Source organism: Lathyrus oleraceus, chromosome 1 (assembly GCF_024323335.1).
Source record: "Lathyrus oleraceus cultivar Zhongwan6 chromosome 1, CAAS_Psat_ZW6_1.0, whole genome shotgun sequence".
Taxonomy (NCBI): domain Eukaryota; kingdom Viridiplantae; phylum Streptophyta; class Magnoliopsida; order Fabales; family Fabaceae; genus Lathyrus; species Lathyrus oleraceus.
In genome coordinates this window covers 439,635,838-439,663,364 of record NC_066579.1, presented here as the reverse complement: position 1 = coordinate 439,663,364, position 27,527 = coordinate 439,635,838, and the positions used below count along the sequence as shown (strand labels likewise).

Sequence of the window (27,527 nt, the reverse complement as noted above, 5' to 3'; positions counted from 1 at the left end):
ATTGATTTTGAAAAGAATAATATGAAAAGTTATGTTGTATTTGAAACACATCTTACACTAATGAATGTTTTCCGAGCATTCTCTAACTCATTATTCATCCATCATTCTTTAATGGTTAAAATTTCTTTCAATGCTTCTAGTGTTTGTTCAACTTTCTTCTATACATGTTCATTTTGCAAAACATAAAATTTAATGTTTTGAAGAATAAGTTAGGAGAGAAGGAAAGGTTGAATGAAGAATTTGAAACATTGAATAAAATTCTAACCAGTAAAGAATGAGAGATGAATAATGAGTTACAGGATACTCGAAAAATCATTGATTAGTGTAAGTTTTTCTTCAAATATAGAATAATTTTTCATATAATTATTTTTGTAAACCAATTTTAAGGTTATGTGTTGAGTTAGAGTTTGGTGAAATAAGCAATCCACATTAAATATAATAAACCTATATGTATATTTCCACTCAGTTAAATGACAAAACCAAAGACGAATGTGTTTTTCGCCATTTAAACATTTCAAGAAGTTATCTATAGGGATTGAAGGCATGACCATTATACCTTTCTTATCGGTGGAATTTCAACCGAGAGATAAAGTGACACATTTTTAATGATGTCATTTGTTATCTCACATATGAAAATGAGGTAACACCTCTTATCCAGCTGAGATTAAATATGTTTTCCATAGTAGTGAATAATCTTATGAAAATTCCCAACTCATTATAAATAGTGGATAACTTGAATTTCATCACCTTATGAATTATGAATTTCTCAAATATAAGTTAAATAATTCCAAAATGTGTAAAATATCACTGAAAAAAGAGGATTATGAGTAGTAGCTCTTCGAATGATTTTCGTTAGGTGGACTCATTTTTTTTTTTGGAAAAACATCTTTATTACAATTGTGGAAGCTTTGTTTCGAGTTTCATTTCATTTTTTTTTTGCTTCCTTTGAGTTTTTTTTTGCCTTTCCTTCGTTTCAAGTTTCGTTTGAGTGATCTTCAATGACATCCAAAAAAAGAAGATGAAATTTCAAACACGTTTATGAAAGAGATGAAGTTTTGAAACTCATTATGAAAAAGTGATGTTTTTAGAGTTTCGTTTACATGATAAATTAAGTTTCGAGTTGTTTAGTGGAGAATATGAAGATTCAGTTTAGGATTTGTTCGATTTCAAATGAAAAATGAAAATAATATTGTTATGAAAACTTTTGCTCTTTTGAAATATTATTATGTTGGACTTTTCTCCTAAATTGAGTGGTTTATCCGAGATAATAGGTAATACATTATCTATTGGTTGTCACCCCCAACCGAGAGAATATGTAATACCTTATTTATTGGTTGTGAACTTAACAAATCTCATTCAAAAATATTATATGGCTTAAATAATATTTTTTCTTGTAAGTTGACGTATTTTTTATTTTTGTCCCTATATTATTATTTTTTAAATAATTTCGAAATGTTAAAATATTTTTGATTTTAATTCATAATGTTAAAATCCGTGGAAAAATTAGAAAGAAATTCTTTTTTTACTAATTTTAATTATAAAAACTAAAATCAAATAAAATTTAACATTTACAAATTCTATATAAAAAAATATCAAAACAAAAATAAAAAACACATCAATTTAAATAAATTAAAAGACTATTTAAACTCTATTATATTATGGGGTGTGTTTCGCCTTATCTTCACTCCAAAATAAAAAAATGGTCCACCTTATCTAAATTATGATTTAAAAAATACTAAACGTTTTCAATGTGAACGATCGTGGGGTATGGTGTGCAATCAATCACACACCTAATGGTGCAGTATTATAAAGTAAAAGTTCACATTTCTCATTGCAGCTGCTTCTAAACAACAACGGAGAACAATGACACTACTATCACTATTTCTTGTGATCGCTGCATCCACACCGTTATTCACGGCGGCATGTCCCTCTTACTCTTCCATCTTCAGCTTCGGTGATTCCTTAGCCGACACCGGTAACCTGTATTGCAGCTCCTCCAAACCTTCCAATCACTGCTTCTTTCCTCCCTACGGCCAAACCTATTTTCATCATCCATCTAGTCGTTGCTCCGATGGCCGCCTCATCATCGATTTTATCGGTATGCTTGCTTGTTAGCTTACATCTCACTTTCTGTTACGCTGTTAATATGTCACCGTTGTTTCGAATTGCAGCTGAGTCATTGGGGATTCCGATGGTGAAACCGTATTTAGGAATAAAGAATGGTGTATTGGAAGATAGTGCAGCAAAGGATGGAGCGAATTTTGCGGTTATTGGAGCAACGGCTTTAGAAGTTAGTTATTTTGAAGAGAGGGATGTTCATAACGTTGCTACCAATTATTCATTAACGGTTCAGATGAATTGGTTCAAGGAACTTCTCTCTGCTCTATGCAATTCTTCAGAAAGTAAGTTTCTATTGTTTTTTATCATTTCTCAATGCACCTCTAAGAACAAAATGATTTTCATTTTCTGTCAAAAATAAATTATTAGAAAAATAATAATATGCTTTTACCAGATCTCAACGTATATCAGTGAAGCTTTGACTTGAACAGTTATTACTACTATTATTATATATTTATCTAGCTGTTTTATATTTAGTAGCTCACCAAACGCGGAAAGCAAGAGCATAATAGAAGTATAAAACAATATTATTATTATTTATTTTTTTATGTTATTCCTTTTTTATACTCTCTCAGTTCCTTTTTAAGTGTCACTTTTTAATTTTTTACACATACCAAAAAAGCTAATCATTATTGTTACTTTTTAAATAATAATTCTTCTTTTACCTATAATACTCTTAATTATATATTACATTCATTTTACTTTTTCTCTCTTTATAATAATTACATAGGGATAATTTTGACAAAGATACATTTAATACTACCTTGAACTTTGCAAGTGACACTTAAAAAGAAACAAAAATTTATCAAGAAAGTGACACTTAAAAAGGAACAGAGGGAGTAATATTTTATTCTGACGACTATTCAATGTCTTCTTAAATTTTTGAGAAATTCTGGATAACAAATTGAAACTAGGTTTAGTTGAGTTATAAGATTTTATTTAACTGTAAATTGTGTATAAAGGCTTTTTTTTCTACCGTTTAATCATAAAATATGTCAAACTCTTTATTATAAACAGTTTGCACATCTTTTAAAAACGCTTGTGAGTATTTCTGGACAAAACATTGTTGATTTAATTTCTATGGGAAAAATTGATTTATTGTATTGAATAAGATTTTTTTCAATGTATCTTTTATCTATAAATGTTTCAATATGAGAAATTATGTTATGAGCCCAGTTCCTATTGATTCTAATGTTGGAATTGGGTCTGTTGTCACTACAGAAGATGGGCTTGTGAATGATACTGTAAGAAGGCCCATCTGTACCAAGAAGCTGCCTTCTAAATATAAGGATCATATAGTCTACAAATAAAATATCCTAATTGCTTTTAGAATGGATGACTTACTACTAGTTTGTTATATTATGCATTGCTGTCAAATCTGTTAGTGGATTCTGTTGTGATTTGACGGACTAGTTCATCCATACGATCAGGTGGAGGAGGAGGGCGATTGTTGGTCATTGGAGGAGAGGACACACAATGAAAGCACCAGAGTTATACTCTCAGTATTATAAGGCCTGAGTACCTCCTCAAGAAAAGATAGAGAGAGAATGAAGTTGGAATATATTTCATTGATCTCCTTGAAATGGTGAATACAACCAAATATAAAGGAATGCAAACCTAAGGAAATCACAACAGAGCAATTAGGATATTTTATTTGTAGACTATATGATCCTTATATTTAGAAGACAGCTTCTTGGTACGCATGGGCCTTCTCACAGTATCATTCATAGACTTATCTTCTGTAGTGGCAACATGCCCAATTCCAACATTAGTATCAATAGGAACTGGGCTCATAACAAATTAACAAATTCGAATTTACTTTCACTTGAGTTTAGTATAATAATAAAAAATTATTTTATATGTCTTAGTTATTTATACGTTTTCAATCAAAAAGTGATTTATATATTAAAAAATAACTATTTTAATTTAATTTTGGAAAAAAACATTTTTATTAGAAGATAGAAAATTATTATTTAAAATGTCTCTGTTTTTTCAACTATATATATATATATATAATTATTTTAACATGCAAAATATTCAAATAGAATGTTTTTAAATGAGTGATATTTATTTTAAGTCTATGAAATGTCCTAATTAATTTTATTAAAATTATTTTTATTTTAATATGGAGCAAATAAACTTTTAAATAAATTCTGATAAGTTGTTCATATACTCCATGCTAATATAAAAGTTATTTTTATAATTAAAGTATAAATATAAGGTTAGATTACTTGAATATGAGTAGTTACAAAAATGCTTTCATAATTAATCTTGAAGATATTTTAAAATTTTAAAACAAAATAAAATTAGTTTATAATTCATAAACTATCTTAAATAAGAGTGTTTGAGGCCGGCTAAAATTCAACTTTAGAATAAATATTCATTCACATATATTTTTTTTGACTCGGTTTAGATGATTTTAAATTAAAAATCATTGATTATCCTACTTTATCTCATAAGAAATGCACTCTCGTGCTATTTGAGCAGACTACCATGATTATACATTGTCACCTATATCGTCACAAATCCTACTCTATATAGATATGTTTTGAAAACCACATACCTTATATATACTCCTACATACCAATAAACTCTACAATCCCCCACATGCGTGTCTAGTTTATGGAATCATTAACATCATACTACAATTCTGTGAGACTCCAACTTTGTTTCGGGTTATACAGTCAGAATCATATGTCGTTATCCACTTATCCTCTATATGTGTACTAATTAGATCCCTGATAGGTCTCCATGAGTCCTCTAGTATCCAACACTCATTATGGACCCAAACATCCATAAGGGTGTCAAGTGTTCAAGATTCTCCTACACTAGACTTAATTAATCCATGTTTGCTTTGCAACACTTCTAGCACCATGTAATCACAACTTAAGAAAACATCATGCATTACATAACATATCTCATTATGCTAACCAACACTTAGTCTCATTTCTAACTGTATTGGTTGCACTCGGTCACCCATGTCTTAGTATCATCCTAAGTATGTAGTTCCTAACAGATCCTAGTACATCCTCTCTTCGATTTTTCATGATTAATCACTTGATTACCCTACTTAGCAAACATGTACATTCCAAGGTTTCCAACTCAATCCTTAAGATGTATGTACGCATGGTTTACCCTAAGAGCTTAAAGTATTCATTATCATCATGATCTAGGGTTATAACATGAGAAAATAAAGTTTTTCGTATGTTTTTGGTGTGCTAAAGTATGGTCGTAGCAGTCCGAGACTTCGCCTGCATCGTCTCCTCGTACAAGAACCGGAGACAACTACGGGCTAGCTATAGTAAACACTATGGCAGTAGAAATGCACAGTGGTGCTTTATATTCCTATCAATTTCATAGTACATAGCAGCTCCCATCCCCTCACTTTCAGTATTAACCCTCAATAAACACACTAGACATGGTCATGGCTTCATTACTACATCAATTTGAGTGCATACATCTATTAACAATCAAAATCCTAAGAGTCTAACATGCATTCAACCATTAATGGTTTAGGGTTCATAAAATGGAGAATTCATAACTTAAGAGGGGAAAGCCCACCTCTCTCTAAATTGACGATGATGATGATGTACTTTCCTTTTCTCTTCTCCACAAGCATTGACATATCTAAGCACTACTTAATCATCCACTTTAGTCCTTGAGCTTAGCCTTTTGTTCCCTGCCAATTGGATCTTATTGTGAAGCTTCCACATCAAGGATGATTTTTTCTCTTGAATGAATAAGGTGAAGATTAGAGATAGATTAAGATAGGAATTGAAGAAGTTTGGTTAGAGATACATCCCTTGATTTCACCATGGAATGATAGTTTTTCCTTCTACACTTTTCTCTTTCATGTGAACCTTCCTTTTGAGAGAATGAGGAAATTCTGAATTTTCCTCTAAGAAATCCTTTATATAATCATCATGCCAAATGACCATTCTACCTATAACTTATTTAATGAAATTCCCATTTTACCCTTTGTTCCAATAAATGGATTATAGACTTAATCATTATCCCAACCATAATTAAGTTGTCACTTGACTTAATATTTCATGTGACCATAGAGAAATGACCAAAATGTCCATTGGGGGTGAAAATGAATAATTTACCCTTGGTGTCATAACTCCATTTCTTAACAAATAAGCGTGTTTTAATCGCTATAATAGGTTGAGATGTTATAGGTATCTTCTCACCACTTTGACTTTATTGTCTTACGCGGTCGTCTTAATTATGGATATTCTTTTTTTTGCATCAAAACTTTTTCAAGAGGTTCATAGGAAACCATAGACGGCATATTTGGAGATTAAGCCTCTAGTTAACGCGTGTTTGCAATTTGTCATCAAGTTGTGAGTATAATAAAAATATTGGAGGATGTTTCCCCTAATACGACATCAAATGGTCCTGAAAGATCTTTTCTTCTAATGTTGTGGATGATGGTGATGTTGTTGACGAACTATAGTACAAAGGTCTTTTATAATACGTCTTGTGGTAGGGGATAAATGAGGGTTAGGGTTTTAGAATAATGTTTATTTGAGTTTGTGTCCTTTGTTAAACTCTATAGTCAGAGTTTTGAGTATAAATGATCTAGAACTTTCTTTGAGACGACTGTCTCATGGAGTATGTGTGTGTATCCATTGATCTATTGTATCTCGAGAGCATGGCTGTCCTTTAGTCTGTCTTACCTCTTGCAATTACGTTGATCCAATTGTTTGTGGATTAAGCCGTAGCACATACTAAAACACTACATATTTTATTTTGGTTTAAATAGTCTTTTTGTCCCTATAAGTTGATAGTTTATGTTTTTAGTTCCTAAATCTGTTTTTTTAAATAGTCTTTTAATGTTAAAATCATTTTGATTTTAGTCCCTAAAGTGAAAATTCGCAGAAAAACTGCAGATTCTAAATCTGCGGGAAAATTCAAAGAAAAATCTGCAAAAAAGTTGCAGATTTTCCTGTGGATTTTAATTTTAATGACTAAAATCAAAAAGATTTAACATTCAGAGATTATTTAAAAAATAGATTTAGAGACTTAAATAAAAAACATGTCACCTTACATAAACGAAAAAACTATTTAAGTCTTTTATATTTTAAAAACAATTTATCTGTGTAGGTTATGGACTGACTAACTTTATCTTAAAACTATTTGTTAGAATTATACCCAAAACTTGGAGTAATTCTGAGTCAATCTTAACAAACAAGATTCAATCAATCAGTCGAATTCCCACTTGTTCTTCACTCTTCACTCGAGTGAATCAACCAACCTTGGCTGCAAGATTGTATCGCTGCACAATGATGATGAAAACAAGAAAATAAAATTGAATAAGAAATAATATTAGGGTTTGACGGAAATTAGGGAAGAAGATGATTTCCGCAGAGTCTCTTTCTGCCCACAGTCTGTGGAAAATCTCGTTAATTTTGCAACTGCAAGTGATTACAAGATTGTTATGAAAATAAGGGTTACTCCCGCTATCTATAATTGAACTAGCTTGCTCCCTAAGCTAAAGCTCAAAAATTACAAACGCTCAAAATACCTATTTTGGTCTAAGTAGAAATCATGTGTCAAGCAACCTACTTCGACACTTCGACCTCTAATACAACTCGACGCACACTACATGTTTTAGCACATCCTTATTTCTATCGAACACTACCTACTTCGACATAAGGAATTACAATTCAACACACCACCTAATTCATTGTGTCTAAGCTATATACATTCATCATAGATCTTAACTTCTTAAACACTTTGACCTGCACTCCCTTTGTCATGATGTCTGCAATCTGTTTCTCAGTTCTGTAGTGTTCCATGTTCAGTTTCGCTTTTGCTACCTGCTCTCAAGTATTATGGAACCTCATTTTGATGTGCTTACTTCTTCCATGCGCAATCATATTCTTCTCCAGATTGATAGCAGACATGTTGTCGATCTTCATAGTAATTTCTCCATGATGATTCCCTGTAATCTCTTCGACCAAGTTCACCATCCATGTTGCTTGACATGCACAAAGAGAAGTATCTATGTACTCTGCTTCCCACGATGGTAGTGCTACTACCGGTTCCTTTCTCGAACTCCAAGCAACTGATGCACCGTCTAACATAAACACATAGCCAGTTGTGGATTTTCTATCCTCAGCGTCACTACACCAACTTGAGTCGGTGTATCCCACTGTAGGAAACAAAATTTTATAGTCGAGAGTTCCTTTTAGATACCTTAGTATCCTCTTCGCCCTTGCTATGTGTGTTTCCGTTGGCTTCTGCATGAATCTACTCACCATACCTACATTGTATGATAGATCAGAACTTGTGAGACAAAGGTATTGAAGTGATCCAATGAGTCTTATGTACTACGTTGGATCGACATCATCTTCATCTGTATCTTTCAACAGTTGCATCCTGGGCTCAGCTGGAGTCGAAGTTGGGTTGCATTCTTGCATCTCAAATCTCTTGAGTATTTCTCCTGCGTATATTCTTTAGTGTATCATCAAGCCTCTACTCTTGTAGAATTCGATGCCAAGGAAATATGATAGATTTCCCAAGTTTGACATTTAAAACTCCTCACTTAGGTCATGTTTGAAATCTTCGATCTTCTTCTTGCAACTTCCTTTTATTAACAGGTCGTCGACATAGAGACATAATATAAACAGTTTATTATTGCTTTTTCTTACATATACTCTATGCTCAGTTGTGCACTTCACAAATTCCTTTTTCGTTAGGAAACTGTCGATCTTTTTATTCCAAGCTCTTGGAGCTTTCTTAAGTCAATACAGGGATTTATGCAACCTGTATACCTTGCATTCTTCACCATGTTTCACTAACCCAACTGGTTGTGCAACATACACTTCTTCATCTAAGGGGCCACTCAGGAACTCACATTTCACATTCATATGACATGTGTGCCAGTTGTTCATGTTTGCTAGACCAATAACCAACCTGATTGTTTCGATCCTAGCAACAGGTGCAAAAAATTCATTGAAGTTGATTTCTTCCTTCTGAAGAAATCCTTTCGCCATAAGTCTTACCTTGTGTCGAATTTCTTCTCATTTGGGATTCAACTTCACCTTGTATACCCATTTCACATCGGTTTCCTTCTTTCCTTAAGGCAATTCGACAAGTGACCAAGTGTTGTTGACTTCGATGGGCTTCAGATCCTCATTCAGTGCTTTCACCCACTTCGAATCCTTCAATTCCTTAGTTATATTTACCGATTCGATATCTACATAGAAAGCATAATGTACCAGCTCATCTTCATCATCGACCACATCATCTGATGTAATCACACATTCTTGCAACCTTGCAGGCATGTGTCTTGTTCTCTGAGGTTTGCTTGTGCTTGCTTGACATCTGACTTCTTCTTGTCGATTTTCTCTTTCGACTTCAATTATTGGTTCTTCACATAAGATTCTCACTGATTCCTTCTTGAAATTTTCAGTCCAATCACATTCCTTAAGCTCATCTATGATCACATCCTTTCTGATCACTACTTGCTTGTTCACTAGGTCGACCGACTTGTAACCTCTAGTCGAATGATATCCTATTAGGATTATCTAACTCGACTTGTCATCAAGTTTTCTTCTCAACTGATCTGGCACATGTCTATATGTTATAGATCCAAATACTTTCAGATGACTCAATCCAGGCTTGACACCAGACCAACATTCTTCTGGCATAATTCCTTATAGTTTCTTCGTCGGGCATCTGTTACAAATATATGTTGTTATCGACACAACTTCTCCCCATAATTCTTTAGGTAGATGCTTGTCTTTCAACATATTTCTCACCATGTTCATGATGGTTCTATTCTTCCTTTCTTCCATTCCATTCTGATGTGGAGTGTAGGGTGGCACCACCTCATGCATAATCCATTCTTTCTCACATAATGCATCAAAGTCTTTCGACACATATTCTCCACCACCATTAGTTCTCATGATCTTGAGCTTTCAACCACTTTGTCTTTCGACCATAGATTTAAACTTGACAAATACCTCGATGATTTCACTTTTCTTCTTGATCAGGTAAGTCCATAGTTTTTGACTGAAATCATCTATGAATATGACAAAGTATTTGTTTCCTCCCATCGAATCCACCTGGATATGACCACACACATCAGAGCTTATGATTTCAAGAATTGCCTTCGACTTGCTTCCTGCATCCTTGCTGAAGTTATTCTTGTACTGCTTCACCTGCACACATTCTTCACACACTTCATTTGGAATGTCAATTTTTGGTAACCCTGAAACCATATTCATTCTCTTAAGATCTCTGATGTCTTTGAAATTGAGATGTCCAAGTCTATAATGCCATATCCACTCATCCCTGCTAGTTGCAATTGCAAGGAACTTGTGCTTCATCATATTAAGTTGAATCCTGAAGGTTCTATTCTTGAGACATAGGTGCCTTCAAGATCAACCTTCCACCTGAATCGAGAACTCTCATCATCTTGTTTTCGATCGACACTTGGTAGTTCTTTTTTACTAACTGCCATATGCTAAGCAAATTACTTTTCATGCTTGGTATGTACAGTATATTAGAAATTATTGACCTCTTGCCATCTTTCCTCATAATCAGAACATCACCAATACCTTTAGCTGCTAGAGTGTTGTCATTTGAAAATTTTACCATGTCCTTCATTGAGGGTTTCATGTTAGCAAACCAATCTTTTCTACCAGCCATGTGTGATGAGCATCCTGAGTCCAAGTACCATTGGTCATGGAATTTTTCTTCATATCTTGTTGTGACCATTAACAATATCTCTTCTTCTTCATGCTTTGCAAACTTTACATCATTTTCTTGATTCTTTTGTTTTTCAAAACAATCACTAGAGTAGTGACCATACTTCTGACAATTGAAACATTGAATGTGGCTTTTGTCAGGTTTTCGATCATCACCTCTTTGGTTGCTTTGGCATGAAGGTCTTCTCTGGTTCATCCAGCCTCATTCTTGTTGATTTTGACTAGTTGAATTGATGTAGCCTCCTCTATCTTTATTGTCGACCCACTCCCCTTTGCCTTTATTTTCTCTTGGTGATTGCACCTGCAAAGCCACATCATTCTTCGATTTTCTTGCAACTCTTTCAACCATTCTTTGTTCATGAGATTCAAGTGTCCCTTAAAGCTATTCTTTTATCAATGCTGACAAATCTTTCGACTCTTCTATAGCTACTACCACGTGATCGAACTTTGGATACAATGACCTCAAGATCTTTGAAACAACTGATCTTGATGTCGACGTTTCTCCACATACCTTGATTTAATTCACCAGTTTTGTAACTAGTGAAAAAATCAGTTATGCTTTCATTCTCTTCCATCTAAAGTCATTCATATGTTCTTTTCTGAGTTTGTAAACTCACCTCTTTCACCTTCTCTCCGCCTCCAAATGATTTTAGAATTTCCCATGCTTCTTTCGCTGATTCAACATTACTAACCTTTTCAAAATTATCAGAATCAACACATTGATGGATTATAAAGAGAGATTTATAATCTTTCTTCTTCAATTCTTTGTGTGCAGCTTTTTCTTCATCTACCGCGTTTGTTGCAAGCGGTGTCACTCCCTCCTTCGCACGATCCCAAAGATCTTGATAGCAAAAGACAATATTTATCTGCTTGCACCAATTTTCGTCATTCTGATTCTTTAGAATTGGGAGACTCGCAGGAAAATGTCGGTTCAAATGATTCATCACCATCGTGTTTTGCTTCCCACGAATCGCCCAGCCAGTGCTCTAGATACCATATGTTGGAATTAAACCCAAAAGTTTGAGTAATTTCGAGTCAATCTTAATGAACAAAATTTAATCAATCGATCAAATTCTCACTCATTCTTCACTCTTCACTCGAGTGAATCAATCAACCTTGATTGCAAGATTGTATCGCTGCACAATGATGATGAAAACAAGAAAAGAAAATTGAATAAGAAAGAAGATTAGGTTTTGACGGAAATTGAGGAAGAAGATGATTTCTGCAAAGTCTCTCTCTGTTCATAGCCAGTGGAAAATCTCGTTAATTTTGTAACTGCAAGTGGTTACAAGATTGTTATGAAAATAGGGATTACTTCTTCTATTTATAATTGAGCTAGCTTGCTCCCTAAGCTAAAGCTCAAAAATTACAAAGGCTCAAAATACTTATTTTGGTCTAAATCGAAATCTTATGTCAAACAACCTACTTCGACACTTCAACATCTAATACAACTCAACGCACATTACATATTTTAACACATCTTTATTTCTGTCGAACACTATCTACTTCAACCTAAAAAATACAATTCAACACTATTTAAGTCTTTTGTTTTTTAAAAACAATTTATATGCGTAGGTTATGGACCGACTAACTTTATCTTTGACAATCTATACTAACGCGAGCATCAATTTATTTGAAGCAAAAGCATTTATTTGAAGCAAAAGCAAAATATGCTAGCTCATTTGTCTAAAACCAACAAAACAATCACTGAATAAAATTGAATCAACAATATAACTTAAGTCAATTTAGTCAAATTACTAAATTAAAGTCCAATCTTGTAGGCTGCCATGATACTCTTAAAAACTCATTATTTCTTGTGGGAGAGATTGGAGGCAATGATTTCAACTATCCCTTATTTATACGCAAGAGCATAGAAGAGGTTAAAACATACGTGCCAGATGTAATCAATGCAATAACTTCATCAATCAATGTAAGATTTTTTTTCTTTTGTAAATTCCATTGAAGTGTATTAATAAATTTCTATATGAACTTCAATGTTCCAAGCATACATAATTTGTATTTTATGTTTTCACAGGAGTTGATTGATCTAGGGGCTCACACACTATTGGTCCCGGGGAATTTCCCACTAGGATGCAATGCAATCTATTTAACCATTTACGAAACTAATGATAGTAACCAATATGACTCATTTGGTTGTTTGAAGTGGTTAAACGAATTTGCTAAATTTTATAACCAGAAGCTCCAATATGCGATACATAAACTTGGAGAAATTCATCCTCATGCTAATATCATCTATGGCGATTATTACAATGCTGCATTGCCATTATACCACTATCCATCAAAATTTGGTAAATCAACTTTCTCAACTTCTAAAGTAAATTACTTCCTAAGGGGCTACAATTTGGATGAATATGAGGGAACATTCTTACTTTAAAGGATTTTTTTTTATGAGTAACATATCTTTGTGAGAGATACATTATATATTTATTCAAAATCTTAAGGTGATAAGGGTGTGGATTCTTTAAGTTATAAATAATGAACTCTCCACATTTCTATCCAATATAAAATTTCTACACTATTCATATTTGTTATTCTCAACGTTAAGTCCCTAATCTTTTGATGCTTTAACTTTTAGACATTGATGTCAATGCAGGTTTTCTAGGTCTCCGAACCTGTTGTGGGATGGGAGGTTCATATAATTACAATATTTCAGAACCTTGTGGCAAACCAGGCGTGATTTCTTGTGATGATCCTTCTCAGTATATTGGGTGGGATGGTATTCATTTGACTGAGACTGCATATAGATTGATTGCTGATGGTATCATTAATGGACCATATTTTCTCCCTCAATTTAGTAACTTGTGCTCCATGAATTTAGCTATGGATAGGGATATGTAAATAGCTAGAGTGTTTTACTGGTCACTCTTCCAGGACGCCACCATAAAATCACCTTTATTTATCTGGCTACGTTACTTTTTTCTTCTCCAAACTCTTAAATGGCTATAGGTTATTCACATTAATGAAACTTATCAATTTATTACAAGCTATTCTTCTCCTTTTATGCTAGAGAATTAGGACAAATTCTTTTATCTTTTTAAAAAAAATGATTTTTATCCTGTTATATATTTTAGTGTAAAAAAAATTTATAAATTTTTTTTTATAAAAGTTTCAAATGAAAATTTGATTTGAATAATTATTCTTAAAATATTATTTTAGATATTTCATTATTTTATCGAATCTTTTTTTGAATATTAACATTTCAAAAAATCACTTAATTTTGAAGCTATTTCAAATAGTTTTTCATTAAAATCATTTTTGATACAATTTTTTGAAAAAATTATGATTTTAACTATGTTTTGATCTTCAATAATGTATATTTTGTTGAAAATCCACAAAACTTATGGAGAATTTCAATCAATTTTGATGAATAAGATTATTATCACCCACGCAATAACAATGAAAAAGAAGAACAATGGAGAAAGAAAGAAAATAAAGAACGATAAAGGAGAAGAAGAATTAAATTATGCAGAGTTTCTCTCTGCCCACAAATAGTGAAAAAATTCTTATTCACTTTGCAACTGCAAAATACTGTGAATACAATGTTATGAATATTTTATTCACTTCATTACAAGAATAAGGATTACTCCCTCTATTTATAGATTTAGGTTAACTTGGACCTCAAACAAAAATCCAATACTATAGAAGCTCAAAATAACTAACACTACTAAAATAGAGATAAGTTGAAATCATGTCTGAAGCAACATGCTTCGACACACTCACACAACTCAACATACTAGGTGGTTCGACACTTCCTTGTTTTGTCGAGCAACCTGCTTCGACACAAGGAATTACAATTCAACACACCATCTAATTCATTGTGTCTAATCTATCTACATTCATCATAGCCCTTAGTCTTCTAAACACTTCGACCTGCACTCCCTTTGTCATGATGTCTACAACCTGATTCTCAGTTCTGCAGTGTTCCACATTCATCTTCCCATCTGCTACCTGCTCTTAAAGATAATGGAACCTCATTTCGATGTGCTTACTTCGACCATGTGCTATCGGATTCTTCGCCAGATTGATAGCAAACATGTTATCGATCCTCATGGTAATTGCTCCATGACTCTTCCCTGTTATCTCTTCGACTAGATTCACCATCCATGTTGCTTGACATGCACAAAGAGAAGCAACTATGTATTCTGCTTCGCATGACGGTAATGCCACTACTGGCTCCTTTCTCGAACTCCAAGCAACAAGTGCACCACCTAGCATAAACACATAGCCCACTGTGGATTTTCGATCCTCAACATCACTACACCAACTTGAGTCGATGTATCCCACTAATTCGCATTCTTTTCCTTCATCAGCTGCAGAAAACAAAATGTCATAGTCGAGAGTTCCTTTCAGATACCTTAGTATCCTCTTCGCCGCTGCTAGATGTGATACATTTAACTTCTGCATGAACCTACTCATCATACCTACACTGTATGCTAAGTCAGGCCTTGTATGACAAAGGTATCGAAGTGACCCAATAAGTCTTCTATATTGGGTTGGGTCGATATCATCTTCTTCTGAATCTTTCGACAGTTTTAATTTGGGCTCAATTGGAGTCGAAGTTGGATTGCAATCTTGCATCTCAAATCTCTTGAGTATTTCGTCTGCATACCTTCTTTGGTGCATCATCAAACCTCTACCACTCTTATAGAATTCGATGCCAAGGAAATATGAAATGTCACCCAGATCTGACATTTCGAATTCCTTGTTGAGATCACATTTGAGGTCTTCGATCTTCTTCTTGCAACTACCTGTTATCAACAGGTCATCGACATAGAAGCATAATATAAGCAATTCGCTTTTGCTTCTTCTTACATATACTCCATGTTCAAATTTGAACTTCACAAATTCTTTCTCCCTTAGAAAACCATATATTTTCTTGTTCCAAGCTCTTGGTGCTTGTTTAAGTCCATACAGGGCTTTATGCTGCCTGTACACCTTTCTTTCTTCGCCTTGTTTCATAAACCCAACTGGTTGTGCAACATAAACTTCTTATTCTAAGGGGTCATTCAAGAATGCACATTTCACATCCATCTGACACATCTGCCAATTGTTCATGTTTGCTAGACCAATAACCAACCTTATTGTTTAAATCCTAGCAACAGGTACAAAAACTTCATTGAAGTCGTTTCCTTCATCTATTAGTTGCTGAATACCCCTTCTCAAACTATCACATCCGTTCTCGGCGTCTTGACAATTTCTGCACTCTTCCCCACAGCCCGGGAAAATCTGTCCTTTCAAGAGTCGGTCTTTGACCACCGATAGCGAAGTCTTCACTTTAGTCACATCAGAAACCAAATTCAAAGTTTCCCCACTATCAACAACATTAATCATCTGCCCGTCGTGAGCTGGCATCGGGTTTTGGATAACATTAGGCACCGGAGAAAAATTGATGGCCTGAGCATCTCTCAAATCTTGTACCTTTAGCTGGAGAGCCTTGCAATTATTTGTAGTATGGCCAGGTGCGTTGGAGTCAAAAGCACATCTGGCGTTGACATCATAACCTCTAGGCAGATTGTTGGGATCGACCGGTGGGGCCAGAGTTCTCAACGTAACCAGATTCATGTCAATCAGCTTGGGAAGTAATACAGAATAAGGCATTGGGATTGGCTCAATGACCCGGTCCGCCTGCCTTGGACGTTGTTGATAGGGTCTCTGCTGACCCGGATTACCTCCTTGTTGTTGATTGTTGTACCTGGGTTGCTGTTACGGATGATACTGCGGTTGACGAACAGGTGTTGGAATAGTGACTGCGGCCACTTGATCTTGATAATAATTAGGGCGTCCTCTGCCCTTGCCTCTGCCGGCATATACAACGCTCGTCTCACCTTCTCTTCTTTGCTGACCGTTACCAGCAAACGATTTCTTGGGAACTGATGAGTTGGAAGCACTGTTGTCTTGAATTCGGCCCATCTTCAACAAACTCTCGATCCTTTCTCCAGCAATCACTATCTCTGCAAAGCTGATTGACGGGCAAGCAGTCAATCTCTCGATATAATTGCCTTGAAGAGTGTGCATGAACATGTCCGCCATCTCCCTTTCAGACATATGGGGTTGGACGGATGCAACAATCTGTCTCCAACGCTGAGCATATTCTCTAAAGGTTTCCTTGGCAGTCTGAGACATTCCTTGCAACAAGGTCCGATTTGGAGCCATGTCCAAGTTGTATTGATATTGCTTGACAAAAGCCTCTGCCAAGTCTTTCCAGCTCTTGATGGTAGTACGAGACAAATGAGAATACCATCACGAGAAGCTCCAGTTAAACTGTCTTCAAAATAGTACATCCACAGCTTTTCATCTTCAGTGTGAGCTCCTAACCTTCCCAGATAAGATTGGAGATGAGTGCATGGGCAAGAAGCCCCGTTGTATTTCTCAAAAGTAGGGGGTTTGAACTTGTGAGGGATCCTTACTCCCTGAACCAGACCAAGATTGGTGACATCAAAACCTAAGGAATTTTGAGACTCCAAAGATTTGAGCTTCTCAGCAAGCTCATCCATACGGCGAGTGGTCTCGAGGGCCTCGTCGTGCAAAGAAAATTGATCATACTGACAATCTTCAGTAACGGGGCGCCCGTTAATCTGAATCCTTTGATTCACATTGTATCTTCCGCCAATACCATTCCCAACATTTCCCGTGTTGCCAACATGACCCGGGTTTCCATCAACATTTGCGTTACCCGCGTTTCCAGTGTTAACAGGGTTATCAGGGTTCCCAGGGCTACCAGGGTTCCCCTTAGCACTTGGTATTTCCACCTCTGGATCGGGCCTCAGTTGCTCAACCAATTCCTTCAGCTTTGCCTGGCCTTCTGCCATACCAGTCATCAATGTCATGAGCTGATCCATCCTTTCACGCATATCAGCCAGTTCTTTCTGTATCTTGTCCATTGCTAGTCGTGGACGGTTTTCCTTTGTCGGGTACCTGTGAACTCGCTTGGGACCAATAACTGCCTGCAACAGGGAACAAACATTAGACACTGCGGTGACACCTGCAAAACAAATAAGGGTTAGTATGCATGGTATGCGATGCATTGCTTATTCGATTTTAAGGCCCCCCCTTAAAAAGGGAATACCCTGCAAATGAATAAGCATGAGATGTTGGATGCAAATATGCAGATGATGTTATGCAATGCAATGGCATGTCAATCAGAATTGCTGGATCCGCTTGAACATCTGTCAGGTTGCACTGCCTGGAGAGAAATTAAGAGGATCAAGCAAAGCACACCAAACAAAGGTCATGGGATGGATCATGTTATCCTTAATATCAACCATCCATTTTTGGTGGATTATGGTTTACACCTTATCAACACCCAAGTTTCATTGATATTAAGGATACCTGAACGAATCAACCATGAATCAAGGGTTTGTTGCAAGTCACGAGCATGGAGTTTAGGTTAAGAACCACCCAAAGAGAGTGTACTAAGGTTTAAACCTGCCAAACATGTTCTACAAAAGGTTCCCATAGTCATAATCTCATCTTTCGGATATTATTGGAGGAACGACTACTCGTATTCCAAAAATATTCTCAAGAGAGACTCTTATGAGTGTAGTATCGTGTAACAATCGTATCAAATCTTACACTTGAACGACTTTAGCACTACGTCCTACGAATAGGCCAAGATGGGTTTGGTAAACTAAGGTCCTTGGCTTCTAAGGTCTATATTGGAAAAAGTAATGTCTAACCACAACTTACTTGTGTGACATTATTGATCTCAACATGACCTCCACCAAGTGAATGGGCTTGCAAGTCAACTTGCTAAGGAATAACTCCACACAAGTCAACAAGACTATGCCATTCTCCTATCCTAAGTGCACTTGAGTTCGGGTATAGAACTCATCTCACAAACAGAACCAGCAGATACGGTAGTCATATGTACACAATGCAATAAAGCAGGTAAATGCTGAAAGATAAATAACTGTACAAAAGAATAAACACCCAATAAACAAACAACCTACAAAAGCTAGGAGGGACTCGCTTAGGGAAACCGGGTCCCCAGCAGAGTCGCCAGCTGTCGCAACCTGAAAAATGGAATGCGAAAAAAAACAACCGGCGAAGAAAGACAGGAGAGTCGCCATCGTGCGTTATTTATCCCAAAGGAGGGAAAGGAAACGCTCGAAGTAAACCTGTAAAAAGGAAAGGACAAGACAGGGTCTCGCAACCAAATCTTGGGTTCGGGAGTCGATTATGCGAAGGGAAGGTATTAGCACCCCTACGCATCCGTAGTACTCTACGGGATCCACTTTTGTAGTTCTTGTCTAAAGGGTGTGGGTTTATCTAATGTTTTATTTACTAAAAAAAGGGGTCAAAAGAAAATGACTCGCACGGATGTCGCATCCACTGCATACGTATCTCATCTGAATATGAGAATCAGAGTCTTCGTAGCTCGGCTACCTAGGGGTTAAGGGTAATTGTGCTCGCTAAGACATTGCGTCTTATGCCTACGTATCTCATCTGGAATGAGAATTGGAGCAAGTCGTAGTTTGGCTAACTACGGGGTTATGGATTGGGTTTTGGACGAACGGCGTTACTACGCAATCTACCGGATGCTCGACCTTTGGAGACTTACTCACCTGTAGTAGAAGGAGTTAACGTGTTCTTAGGAGAAGAAAAATCAATGAGTTGGTAGGGTTAGGGATGCTCATGCAGAAGGGAAATCCTAGACGAAGGAACCTGCATAAAGTAAACACACAAAACATTGCCTCCTATCGAGGTCTTCCAGCTAAGAAAGCGGTAAAAATACGGGAAAATGCAAAAGTATCACACGGATAAAGATCCGAAGTAACATTAATTAACGGAACAAGGAAACCCTGAGATCCTCCCAAGCTAACACCATCAAAGAAAGTGAGTCAGTACAGGTAATCGGAATGAAACCTCCAGGCGGTATCCCACAAATAAAGTGGAACACCAGGCAAACCATCTCTGCAAGAGTCATATGAGCCCTCACAAAACAAAACTCAACAAACAGGTTAGAGAAACAAAATAGGGTAACCAAGAGTTGCCCCCAAATCAAAATGTAACCACATGAATCATGCCATTAAAATTCACAAAAAAAGCTCACAAAAAGCAACCAAGGGTAGGAGGCCTAAACCTCTTGTCAAACACATGCATCAAAAGGGTATCAAATTCACCCATAATACCTCATACATTTAGAGCATTCAAATTAAAGGCATAAAGATGATGGATATAGGGCAAACCTGATTGGAGAGCTTGATTGAAATTGAGTTGCACCCGTGAGGTTTACAAAACAATCTTTAGGGTTTATGTGAGGCAGAGGTGATTCTGTGCAGTTGAGTTCCCTTCAGGATTTGGAGGCTGCTCTGAGTTCTCTGTCAGGTTTCTCTCCAGGTTTTGTCCACGATTTTGTTCCAAGGAAACCTCAGAGTGTTTTGCTTCTCCTCCTTTTTCTGTCTGTTCTCCCTCTTTTATAACCTGATTTTCATGGCTTTGTGGGCTAAAATGAGAGAGGTCCAAGTCCAAGATTTTTCTATTATATTTTATTTATTTATTTATTTATTTATTTAATTAAATATATATATATATATATATATATATATATATATATATATATATATATATATATATATATATATATTTTCGTTTTCCGTTTTTTTTTCGTTTTTTTTTTTGTTTTGTTTTTTTTGCATAACACGTGGGCTTCGCCTAGCGAGCATGACAGCTCATAAACCTTTGCTCCTTCAAGATTAACGTTTTGACTGACGAATAGACCCCTGTTGGAAGTAACTCAAGTCTTTCCCTTGTGTTGACTGATCATCTAAATAGAACTCACAAAGTGTCCTGGATGATGTTCAAGCTTCTTGAAGCTAATCTCGATTGACATGATGAAATGCAATGTATCTAATGTTAAATGACCTAACAATGAATGCGTGAATAAGAAGGGCAAATTTTGGGGTGTTACATGCACATTGCCCACTTTTAACTTTTTTTATAAACAAAAACTAAGTTTCTTAAACTGTATAAAGTTATATAAACTTTATATAATTTGGAACGGAGAAGTTGAATTTCTAGTTATAGTATATATATATATATATATATATATATATATATATATATATATATATATATATATATATATATATATATATATATATTCTTTTAAAAAGTTGTGGATGGTAAAAATATGTATAATAATGAAAAAATGACAAATTAATGTGTATATTTAAGAAAAATAATGGATGAGAACATAGAAAATAAGAAAGTATGTTTAAAATAATAAAATTGAACATTTTAAAGACAATTTTGTCCTGTATTATGCCAAGATGTGAAAAGATATACAAAGTAGAACATAATTAAAATACAAAACCAAAGTTTGAGGTTGAAAAACAACCTATTTAAAAAAGATTATCGATTAAAAAAAATGTTGTGTTAAAGTTGGATTTATAATAAAATAACTTAAATAATCTATTTTTTAAATGAATATTCAAATTAATATATATTTTTATTTATTTTTTAAATTAATTTGTTTCTAAAAAAAATATATAATACATACAAGGAGACGTCAACGTCAATCTTCTTATATTTATATATTGTTGTGAATTGGATTCATATCTTTTTTATATGTTCTATATTATAGTCAATTGGATTGACACTATCTTATATTAGATTTTTCTAAATTGAGACTATCTTATATTAGATTTTTCTAAAATAACTTTATTTAAAAAATAAATGAAAAAATAGATTAGTTTGAATATTTATTTTAAAAAATAGATTATTTTTACAAAATTTAATTATATTAGATTCATTCATTCATTTTCTTAAAATAAGAACTTAAAGAAACATGAAAGAAAAGAAAAAGAAAGAGGTGTTTATAACCGGAGAGGGACTCATTATTGTTCAATGAATAACAAAACAACAAACCAAAATCATGTCCATGTCGATTTGTTCACTACAACAACCTCAACAATGGCTACTTATTGTTCTGTCACTAGTTTTTGCTACTGTTGCTACAAGCTGCTACACCTCGATCTTCAGCTTCGGAGATTCTCTCACTGATACAGGCAATTTGAATTTCATTTCTCAACCACAAAGTCCCAATTGTCTGCTCCCTCCTTACGGTGAAACCCATTTTCATCACCCTAATGGACGGTGCTCTAATGGCAGACTCGTCATTGATTTCATAGGTATTTTTCATTCAATTTTCATCATACCGTTTTTCTTTTTCACTTTGATAAAAAGTAAAAAATCATTTTTTTTGTTTTGTGTTTGTGAAGCTGAGTATTTGGGACTTCCGTATGTGAAACCTTATTTGGGTTTCAAAAATGGTGCTGCGAAGGAAAGGGGGAGTATTGAAAATGGAGTGAATTTTGCGGTTGCTGGAGTAACTGCTTTGGGTAGGAGTTTCTTTGAAGAGAAAGGGTTTGTTGTTGGTGTGACTGCGAATTATTCTCTCATGGTTCAGATAGATGAGTTCAAGAAAATGCTGCCTTCTATCTGCAATTCTACTTCAAGTAAGTTATTTCTTGTCTATTGCAATTTTGCATTTATAAATTACTATCATTTGATATGCAAGATTTTGCGATTTCGCTTGTTACAGTGAATAAGTGGGATGTCGCGGGTTCAAACCCGTGCCCCTGCATCCGATGTACCTGCACACCTATCAACTGAGCTGACTTAACATGACGATTCTTTGTCTATTTTAATGAACAACTTTATGTCAAGTTGGGTTGTGCATAGCGCACCTATAGCGGCATAGCAGTGCAGCCCCTCACCACTATGCAATTGGCATGCGAAGTGCTATTCACGATAGCGGTCATAGCCGCCATGAATAGCGGTTTGGTAGTGGTGCAATAGCAGCACTATGACGTTTTCTTGACCGCTATTCTCAATATGGAGGAAAAACGTAAACTTTAATATTTCCATGTACTCCTCTTCTCCATTCTATTCTGCTTCCTTGTTCTGCATCGCCGCTTCTCCTTTGCTCTGTTTCTCTCCAAAGGTTAGTATTGAACTCTTTTGCTCTGAGGATGAAGAGGGAATATTGAAGAAAGATTTGGTTTTGGGAGAAGAGGGGTTGACTTGGGAAGTTGTTGGTAATGCAGATGGGATAATGAACCAACAAGAGTTACTACTCACCAATCTAAACTTGCTACCGTTGTACCTAATGGAGATGAATTATTATTTGTTCCTTTAAATATGTGTTTTTCCATTTTTAAGTATTTATGTATGTTGTTGGAATTTATTAATATGTATATTGGTTTTTAGTCTTCACAATATCAGTCATCTTGCTATCCGCTATGCCGTTATAGCAGTTTGGAAGTTCGGTGCTACGCGCCGCTATCTGAGATTAACAACCTAGATGTCACGGCTGTAACAGCATTTTGCTGCGGCTAAAAATGCATTTCAGTGATTCGAAAAACATTTAGTTGACCCCTCTTAAAATATTTACTGTATTGTTACTTTGAATTTTAGTTTAAGGGATTTCATTATTGTAGGATGCAAAGATGTTCTTGGCGGCTCCTTGTTTGTTGTGGGAGAGATAGGCGGCAACGATTATGTTTTTCCATTGTTTGCAAAAAACTCATATGGTGACCTTATTGCTTACGCACCACGTATAATATCTATAATCACTTCAGCAATCAGGGTAAGAATTTAGTTCAGTGTTTGAAAGTTCATTAGTACTAGTTATTAAAATCGGTTTATCACCTGTGAAAAGTTTGTCGCATTCACGCATTTGGTTTACCCGTGGTCATTGACGATTCATATCTGTGATGCACCGAATGCATCAAAAGTTGACAGCAGGGAATTGTTGTCCGTAGTTTTTCCAGTAACTTTTCAATTTTATGCAGGAGTTGATTGATTTAGGTGCCGTAACAATTTTGGTTCCTGGAAGTTTACCACTTGGATGCAATCCAATCTTATTAACAATGTATGCAACTACAGATGAAGCGCAGTATGACGAAGCCGGATGTTTGAAATGGTTAAACAAGTTATTTGAATACCATAACGAGCTTCTTCAAATCGAACTAAATAAGCTTCGAGTGGTGTATCCTTATACTAACATCATCTATGCAGATTACTTCAACGCTGCATTGCAACTTTACAAATCTCCAGAACAATTCGGTATTCTTTTATCCTCTAACCCTCTTAGTCTATGTTTGGTTTCACGTTTCAGGCACCCATAATTGATTTTGACATGTTTGAATTCAGCATACTTTCTAGAATTGATTCTAGTTGAGGTTAGAATTTATAGTTTTTGAATCTAAACGTGATTTTGACATGTTGTAACAGGGTTTGATGGAAATACTTTGAAACTATGTTGCGGAGGTGGAGGTCCTTACAACTACAATGCAACGGGCCTATGTGGAAATTCAGAGGTTATTGCATGTGATGATCCTTCAAAATATGTTAGTTGGGATGGATATCATTTAACTGAGGCTGCATATAGAATCATGGCCAAGGCTTTTTTAGAAGGACCATACACCATGCCTAAACTTAGTGTATCTTGTCTTAGAAGTAAGACCTCTAGAGTTTCATTAGCCGCACAATGAAATAAAAATCAATGTACTTATCTATTTTATTGTAGAAAGTAGAAAAGGCAATTTGAATCCTTCATAATTGATGCCGTTATTGGATAATATATAGGCTGAACATATATTTATATTTATAATCTGTTTTTGTATGGTTGAGTTGGCTTAATTATAATTATAAGTTATTATTACTAAATTGTCAACTAGTTTGTCGATGGTGAAATTTAGAATTTGTCAGGAAAAAGTTGAAGTCAATATTTTCAGGTCAATTTGGTAAATCGGAAAATCATGAATATATTTAAACATAGGAATTGTTGACGATTACAAATTTGATGAAAAAAAGTTTTACATAAACTAAATTAGTAGATATGTGAAGAGACAACATATTCTCCTATAACCAATAATCAATGTTTGATTGTTCATGTGAAGTTAGTGAGTCACGGATTTATTAGTCGAACTACTAGTGATTGAATTGTATGATTAAATTGAATTAAATTGGATAAATTGTTTGAATAAATCAGTCCCTATAACAAAATTATATATTCAAAGTCGAATCATATGACTAGTTTGTAAAAAATATTTTACATCATCCACAAATTTTTAATTAGTTCATCCTTTAAATTTAAATTTTAAATATAATCATGATACACAATAAAGTAATATAAAATATAAATTCGAATAAATTTTGAATAATATTTAATTATAAATAAGAGAAAATTATTTCAAATAAATTTTGTTTTATCCGTTATCGGTTTTAGCCTATTTCCACTTATTCAATTACATATGCAATCTAACCAAATTTTCGGTTCGATTAGTCAATTCAATCCGATTTTTAAAACAACATATATAGAGAAGAACATGATAATTCACAATTCCGTTTGTGGTATATTACAATTATATTAAAACACAAATCTCTTCTACGAAAAACAATAACTACACAAAAAAACATCAATCCCTAAGATTAAGTTTCGAGTCTAGAGCTTGAACTCCATTTATTCATTTCTACAATTCAATATTGTTCACTTTCAATCTTTAATCTTTTAATATTTGTGTACAATTTTGTTTTTTGATGCTTAATAATCTGATTTTTGAATTTATTTTTCAAAGTAATTTAAATTATTTATATAATCATTTCTAATAGACGTTGTTAGATTTTGGAATATTTAGTGAAAGGGTTGACATAATTTTTTTGACGCTTGTTCCAAATTAACAACAATTGAATTCTGAGATTTTGTGATTCGTGTTTCACAAATAGTATGAATTCTTACTCATTTCATTATCTTTTATAAACAAATTTTGACTTTTAAATTAATTAATTAAATATATTTAGATTATATATAGAATAAATAGATTTATTCAATTAATTTAAAAATCAAAATTTGCTTGTAAACAGAATGGAGCGAGTATGATTTTAGTTGTTACTTGATCGGTTGAATTTATGATAAATAGGACTAGGATCATAGAGAAAATTGTTGATCTCTGATCAATTTAAGATGATTTTTCTACAAATAAGTGCTATTTATATAAAATAATTTGAAGAAGAAAAAAAGACAAGAATGAACATATGTCATTATTTTAGAAAATAATTTTAATTTATTATAAATTCAATTTCTTTTTTTAATAGGAATCATCAAGTATTAATGATAATAAATGGTTGAGATTTATTTTTGTTTTTCTTGTTTTCATTTTTTCTTACAAATAAGTATTTTTATCCGTTGTTATGACCAATTGATTTTTTTTCTTCGTTTTGTTAAACTATTTCTAAAAAATATAATAAAACCCATATTTTATTAACACACATTTTTATTTTTGGTATTTATCAAATCAAAGATCAATGAGACATTCATGATTTACTTTTGTACTATATATTTTGATTTTTGAATTATTTTTACATAGCAGATAAAAAAGGCTAACACTTTTGTAGGAAATTGAAAAGGGTATATAATTGTAATAATAAAGTGATAACAATTATTAGGGTTGGACAATGAGCATATTCGACCAGGCTTGGGATCAAAAACTCTTAATCGATCTATCAACAATTGTAAAATATAGATTCAATTTCGTTTAAAAACATAGTTTGGCAGGATAATGGTTCAAATAGGTCACTAATTTTCGGGTGGGTTTATTCAGGTTGAATGAAAGAAAATAGATTCACAATATCAAACAAAATAAATAAAAACCTTACCCTGAGCAGCTTCTGAACAAAAGTTCACCCGCCAATGTGACTACAAGATGTTTCTTGGTGGACCTCGATAAGGACCAAGACGATTTCTCTTTTCCCAAGACATCTCAACATGAGGAGGCCTATCTCATCTTATAAGCTTCCTGTCATACCCCAAAATTTATCCATCATTTTTCCTGAAAAAAAAAAAAATTTAATTAATTAATTAATTAAATAATTAAAATAAATAAATAAATAAAATATAACAAATTATTTTGGACTTGGGTCTCCCTCATTCCAAGCCCATTACCCACAAAATTAGTCTATAAATACTGAAGTTTCAGTAGGGGAGTGGGACTTAGAGTTTACACTGGGAGATTCACTGGAGAAAGAAGGAAGAGAAGCAAAACACTCTGAGGTTTCCTTGGAACAAAACCTTGAGGAAAAAGAAAGAGAGAGAACAGAGAAGGACGGATAGAAACTTTGGCATAGGAACCCTGCCAATCCGGAGAATTCAGAATAAAGAAACCCTGAAGGCAGCTCATCCGCCCCGAAGCCATCGCCGCCCAATTCCCGCCGCCTAACTCATTCCGATACCACAAGTGGTCAATCCCTTCAACCTTGAATTGGCAAACAGGTTTGCATATCTCTATTGTTTATACTTTCAATTGGCCATATCTACACATATAATGCATCATGATTAAATGTTGATATATAATTTGCTTTCGTATGTGAATTTAAATATGCCTGAATACCCTGAATGTTTGACCATGTTGTTCCTGTGATAAAATGCCATGAAGTTCAAGGTTCCTAACATGGGGCTGTTTTTCTCAAAATTCAAAATCCGTGGCCGTTCGCCTGGCCTTCGCTAGGCGAGGCAGAGGCGAACGAGACAGTACCTGATTTTTCTAGTCTTTTTTTTTTATGTTTTTATCATAGCCATGCATTATTCATCCTATCCTATTTACTGTTGCGATATTTTTCCGGTGTAATCTTCGATTGCACCCTGATTTGGTATTCTGACAT

At 34.4% G+C, this 27,527-nt stretch overlaps 2 protein-coding genes across 2 annotated transcripts; both read left to right on the top strand.

Moving 5' to 3' along the window:
* Positions 1-1,745: 1,745 nt before the first annotated feature.
* Positions 1,746-13,845, top strand: LOC127081082 (GDSL esterase/lipase At1g28590). The gene is made up of 5 exons (XM_051021370.1): positions 1,746-2,098; positions 2,172-2,402; positions 12,623-12,771; positions 12,877-13,150; positions 13,456-13,845. The coding sequence occupies exons 1-5, from the start codon at positions 1,864-1,866 to the stop codon at positions 13,698-13,700; spliced, it is 1,134 nt and encodes a 377-aa protein (XP_050877327.1). The 5' UTR covers positions 1,746-1,863; the 3' UTR covers positions 13,701-13,845.
* Positions 13,846-21,635: 7,790 nt separating this feature from the next.
* Positions 21,636-24,492, top strand: LOC127081074 (GDSL esterase/lipase At1g28600). The gene is made up of 5 exons (XM_051021363.1): positions 21,636-21,994; positions 22,085-22,321; positions 23,306-23,454; positions 23,660-23,933; positions 24,102-24,492. The coding sequence occupies exons 1-5, from the start codon at positions 21,739-21,741 to the stop codon at positions 24,359-24,361; spliced, it is 1,176 nt and encodes a 391-aa protein (XP_050877320.1). The 5' UTR covers positions 21,636-21,738; the 3' UTR covers positions 24,362-24,492.
* Positions 24,493-27,527: the final 3,035 nt, after the last annotated feature.